At 40.9% G+C, this 5353-nt stretch overlaps 1 protein-coding gene across 1 annotated transcript in view; it reads left to right on the top strand.

Annotated features, from left to right (window-relative positions):
- Positions 1-1851, top strand: part of LOC107712615 (cadherin-related family member 5-like) — a 15422-nt gene extending 13571 nt beyond the window's left edge. Inside the window, exon 14 of the mRNA XM_016517936.1 lies at positions 996-1851. Coding sequence (XP_016373422.1) covers positions 996-1577 — 582 coding nt within the window. The 3' untranslated portion in view covers positions 1578-1851. The remainder of the gene's footprint in view (positions 1-995) is intronic.
- Positions 1852-5353: the final 3502 nt, after the last annotated feature.

Here is a 5353-nt window from a genome sequence, read left to right as displayed (position 1 = left end):
CATATATATATATATATATATATATATATATACACACACACATACGTACATATACAAATTCCCGAATGCATTTACACCCACATGTCACTATTAAGATACTTGACAGTGAAATAATTTAACTGACTAAAATATCGAATATACGAATACAAGAAGTTACTAGTGACTATTACACCTCTTATCTCTCAGGATACTGCTTGTTCCCTAACATAAACATAAGCAAGAACTAAACAAAGGCCATAGTACAATAACCTAATTTTCGGATATCTTATAATTCTTTGTTCAAGAATTAAACAATATATAAAATTATTTCAAACTCTCAGAGTGCACCCCTAATCTTGACCCCTATGCCAATATGAAGTTATAAATCAAAATTGTTAATTAAGGATTTTATTGGGTTCCATATTCTTGAAAATATTAGTTTCCTATAAAGTTTAACCCAGGGGTGTCCAATCCTGCTTCTGGAGGGCCACCTTCCTGCAGAGTTTAGCTCCAACCAGCTCCAACACACTTGCCTTGAAGTTTATCATGAAGACCTTGATTAGCTAAACTTTGCTGGAAGTTGGCCTTCCAGGAGCATGATTGGACACCCCTTGTTTAAGTGTTAAGTGTTAAGGTTCTAATATTTTTTTCTGCATGTTGCTGTCTAATTTTTCTCTTTGCACACCCACCATATCAGCAGTGGGGGTCCAGTCGCCCGACGAAGGGTACCGTGCAGGGGACATGGCTTTGCTGGGCTTTGTGATGGCTGCGTTACTGGTGCTTTGCCTCATTGTGATTGGCTATCTGATATCCCGTGTCAAGAAGGGGAATCCTGATGCATTCAAGTCTGAGGTCAGCATCTTCTCATCAAAGCTCAGTGAGTCCAGCTCTGAGTGTCCACTTTGTAAAAGAAATGATGCTTAAGAAAAAGTTCCATAAGAATGCCGTAATCATGTACTACAGCAGGTAATATACAGCTCATGAAATTGTGAGATTAACCCTCTGCCCTCATTCAGTGTTTAGGGCCATGCTTGAAGTTTACTCAGACCCCTAACAGGCCAAGTCCAAGAGATAGCATGCAGTTCACCAATGATGGTTTCTTGAATGAAGGAGACACAGGGAGATCCAGATCCAGGCGAGCTGAACTGAGAGAAAGAAGACTGGATGTAGTGCAAGCAGCGAGGGTGCGAGTGATACCTCGCGAGAGACAGAGGCACTGCAGCTCCTGTGGACTCCAGACGCATACCAACCATTCACACCATAGTCCTGCCGTTCAAGCCAGAGGAAAGGCGAATAAGCATAAAGTAAAATCCATTCTGGCTAAAGAGAGGAAGAAGGATGACAGACACAAGACCGTTTGGTTCAAGGAGAGCGAGGATTCTTCAGATATCGAGGTGGAGATCATCCCTGACACTATAGGGCTTAAGCCTGAAGAGGACATGGAGAAAGTCGAAGGAGATTTTGCTTCCCCTCAACTGGAAGGCAGTGAAATGGAACTGGGGGAGTTGACAATGCTGAATGTACAGGACTTGAGTAGCAGGGAAACAGCGATTTCTGATAGTAGAGAAGGACTGAACACAGAACGAAGAGATCAGTGAGGATCTCAGAAGCTCTTGCTCAGTAAAACTAGAGCTCTTTGCTCATCAGAGACTGAATTCATTTTCTCAAGTTCCCATGAGTTTTGAAATAATGTATCTTTGTGAAAATAAAACCTGGTTCAGTTCAGACATAATTAATCGCAAAATACTGACACATTTATTCATATTTGTAAATAATTAGAGTCCATTATGATATGCATTTTTCCATTGTGTGATAAGCGTGCTAAACTAATATGCAAACATGTTGATGTAATATGTCTATAATTTCAGAAAACAATACATAGAATTAAATTTTGGCTTGCTGCTTTATTTAATGTCAGCTGTGTCTGTGCATAATACATTGTGAAATAGAGTATTTTGTATAATTATGTAAATTATGTTGAAAACATCTAGAATAAAGCAAATCTGAAAGTAGTATCCAGACTTGATGTAGTGCCTGTCAAAAGAATATAAAAGACAAAACCAAATTAATTAATATATATAATTAATATAATTAATTTATATATAGAATATTTATCAAAGCTATATTTATAGCCTTTATCTGCAGGAGCAAAAACCACAGAAGGCTTGCTTGATTATAGAGGATGTTATCTCTGGATTGTTACACAAAGGATTGGTTGCATCATTATGGTGTTCCTTCCTGGACATTTTGTACCTTTAAATGTTGTAAAATACCAACAAATACCAAGACTCTTCACTGATTGGAAAGACAGGTTTTCATTTGAGAAATGTCTGACCAAGATTCAAACCTTGACAAACCAAAAAATGCATTATACACTTACAATGAAAGTGTATGGGTCCAGAATACAACAGTTGCCCAATGGACGGCTATTGTAAGTGCATTTCTTACATTTTGAAACAACCTTCAACAGGCAGTCTTCATCCATGCATTAAAGTGTGGCACAAACCCACCACTTGAGGGCTCCGTTGGCATGAGTCCTGACATATTGCACCAAAGCTCCTCTGAAAATAGTTAATAGTTAAGATCAACATGTACTGGACTGAAGCAACTTAGGTTTACTTGATTATCCATAAAAACTTGATGTATCAAATATGATACACACACAGAAAAAAAAGTTTTAGAGTTCTTACAGAAAAAAGGTGTGCCGATGTATCAAAGTACTTTAAATGCATATTTATACATTTGCATTTATTCATTTAGCAGATGCTTTTATCCAAAGTGACAAGTGGTAGATACAATAAAGCACTAAATATACTAAGTTTCAGACACTATTTAAAAGAGTACTGACTAGAACAGAAATAGTGAAAGCATGAGGATTTGAAAAAGATGTGCTTTTAGACATTTCTTTACGCAGCTGTCACCATTATTTGTATAACACGTTATACAATGCTGTCAAGGTAAGGCTGGGAAGGTCCTTTATCCAGCTAGTAACAGTGAAAGTGATTTTCATGAAAGCGATCTTGTGCCTTCCTGCTCGCTCACTAACCACAGGCTTGCCTAATTGTCAAGCTGTTAGTAGACATTGCAACATCCGTGTTAAAATGTGATAAGAATAAGAAAATAACATTTTACAAGTCAACATGCAGATTTGTGAAATTCATTAAAGGGATAGTTATCTTTTAGTTTTAAGTCGGTTTGAACAATCCGGATAAGCGCAAGTAAGTACCATTTTGATTAGCCGTCGTACCTACAATGACTGTGCACTGTGTAAACAATGAGTGACGTATACGCGCGAGAGATCACTTCCGGCGCTTGCGTAAACTACGTCAGAGCGCGTACACACCTCACGCATCGGATGCCGTGCGTGCGCGTTCAAAGCAGTTGGACATAGTGGTGTATTAGAGGTAAAATATGATATAAATACTGTTCGGTTTCTCGCACAAACCGATCGTTTCGTGTCTTAGGACATCAATGTGTCGTCACGAGCTGCAGGGTTTAATTTGGATTTGTCTGTGCATGTTTTTTTTACTCTCATAGATTTTGTTACCATTGCCATCCATTATACGACTGATAGACTGCAACAGCTGGAGTTAAAAATCATCATTTGTGTTCTACTGAAGAAACAAAGTCAGCTACATCTTGGATGCCCTGGGGGTAAGCAGATAAACATCAAATTTTCATTTTTGGGTGAACTATCCCTTTAACTGAAAGAAAGAAACAACAATATATTAAACCTCAGTGGTTGAAAGTTGGTTTTATCCTTTTGTCACCAAGCCACAAAGTACTATTTTAAAACTGTTAGATACCATGGAATTAAGAAGCCATTCATGCCATCAAGCATTCAATCAAAGTTCAATATATAGTGGTTATATAGATTACTTTTATCTTAGCACTACTTTTCTGCAGTTTATATTATGTATTTTGTGCAAAGTTTGTGAATGTTTACAGAATAAGTCAGAAGTCAGAAGTCAGAAAGATTTATTACCAAGTATGTTTACACACACAAGGAATTTGACTTGGCGACAAGAGTTTCCAGTGCAGAAGAAAATACTGACATAGTGCAGACATACATAATTACACAGTAGAGGTGGAATATAACACTAATATAAGAAAAACAGAGAATTAAATAAATAAATATACAGAAGTAGAAATATAGAGAAAAAAATAATTAAATTAAAAACAAACATGTAATTGTTTAAACAAATGTACAGATATGTTATTTACAAGTGTGCGGGGAAAAAACTGTTCCCTTTCGTGGAACTTTGAACTGCGTCCTCTAGGGGTCGCTATGGGGAACGCCTCTTCATGACCCGTGTCTGAAGCCTACATTGAAAAAACACCAACTTGTTTGGCCGGCGACAGCCATGACGTCACTACCGTCGCGACTAGTACAAAATAGGCGCCGGTAGCGCACATCATTCTCTTCTTCGTCTTCACTGACCGGTCTGTTTGAAGCGTGCATTCCAAAAAGCAAAGTAAGAGCTTTTTCTTTCCTACTATGGCGAGCACTAGCGAAGCGTTTAGAAAGTGTGTACATCCGTGTCAGCGGTTCCTGACACCCGATGATTCACACGATCTATGCGTTGTTTGTTTGGGCGAGGAGCACGCACACGATGTCCTCGAGGGGGCAATCTGTGTGCACTGTGAGAGCTTTTCTCTGAAGAAGCTCCGCTCTCGTTTGTCTCTCTTCTCGAGGGGAGAGGGACAACCATCGGTTTCCCGCGGTTCAGGACCCGCCGCTGCTGAGGCACGGAGGAGAATGAGCTCGTGGGGATCTCAGGTGGACCTAGCCGATGAGGCTGAAGGGGGGGTTCCCCTCTTCCGCGCATCGGCGTCGGGCGAGAGACAGCCGCTGGACGATGATATCCTTTCTCTAGTATCATCTGATCCAGGGGCCAGTGCTCAGTTGGGCCCAACAAGAGCAGGAAATGGATGTGGAGAGTGAAGAAGCTGAGGCTGAGCTTTCCCAATCCACCTGCCCTGCGTATGATGAGCTGTTAGAGGTAATGGATCGAGCCACGGCAAGGCTCGAATTACCGTGGAAACGGGCCAAGGAGGTGACGTCGCGAGGTCGCCTCGACGAGCGTTATCTCTCTGGCCATACACCTCCAGCTCAAGTGAGCCTTCCTTTCCTTCCTGATCTCCACACTGAGATCGAGAAGGAATGGGAGAGGCCGTTTTCCTCACGCGTATACCGGTTTCAGCATACGAGTTATGCGAACATCGAGTCAATGCGCGAAAGCGGCTACGGAATGATGCCCCCTGTGGAAGAGACGCTAGCCAGCTATCTCTCTCTGGGGGAGACGTCATCCCTCAAAACCCCCTCCTTGCCATCCGTGCCCCTTCAAGCCACATCTCGCACGAACGGCAAGGC

The sequence above is a fragment of the Sinocyclocheilus rhinocerous genome, unplaced genomic scaffold (genome assembly GCF_001515625.1).
Source record: "Sinocyclocheilus rhinocerous isolate Xijiao unplaced genomic scaffold, SAMN03320098_v1.1 scaffold5589, whole genome shotgun sequence".
NCBI classification, from domain to species: domain Eukaryota; kingdom Metazoa; phylum Chordata; class Actinopteri; order Cypriniformes; family Cyprinidae; genus Sinocyclocheilus; species Sinocyclocheilus rhinocerous.
Note: the sequence above shows the minus strand (reverse complement) of the source record. Positions and strands in the feature narration are given on the sequence as shown.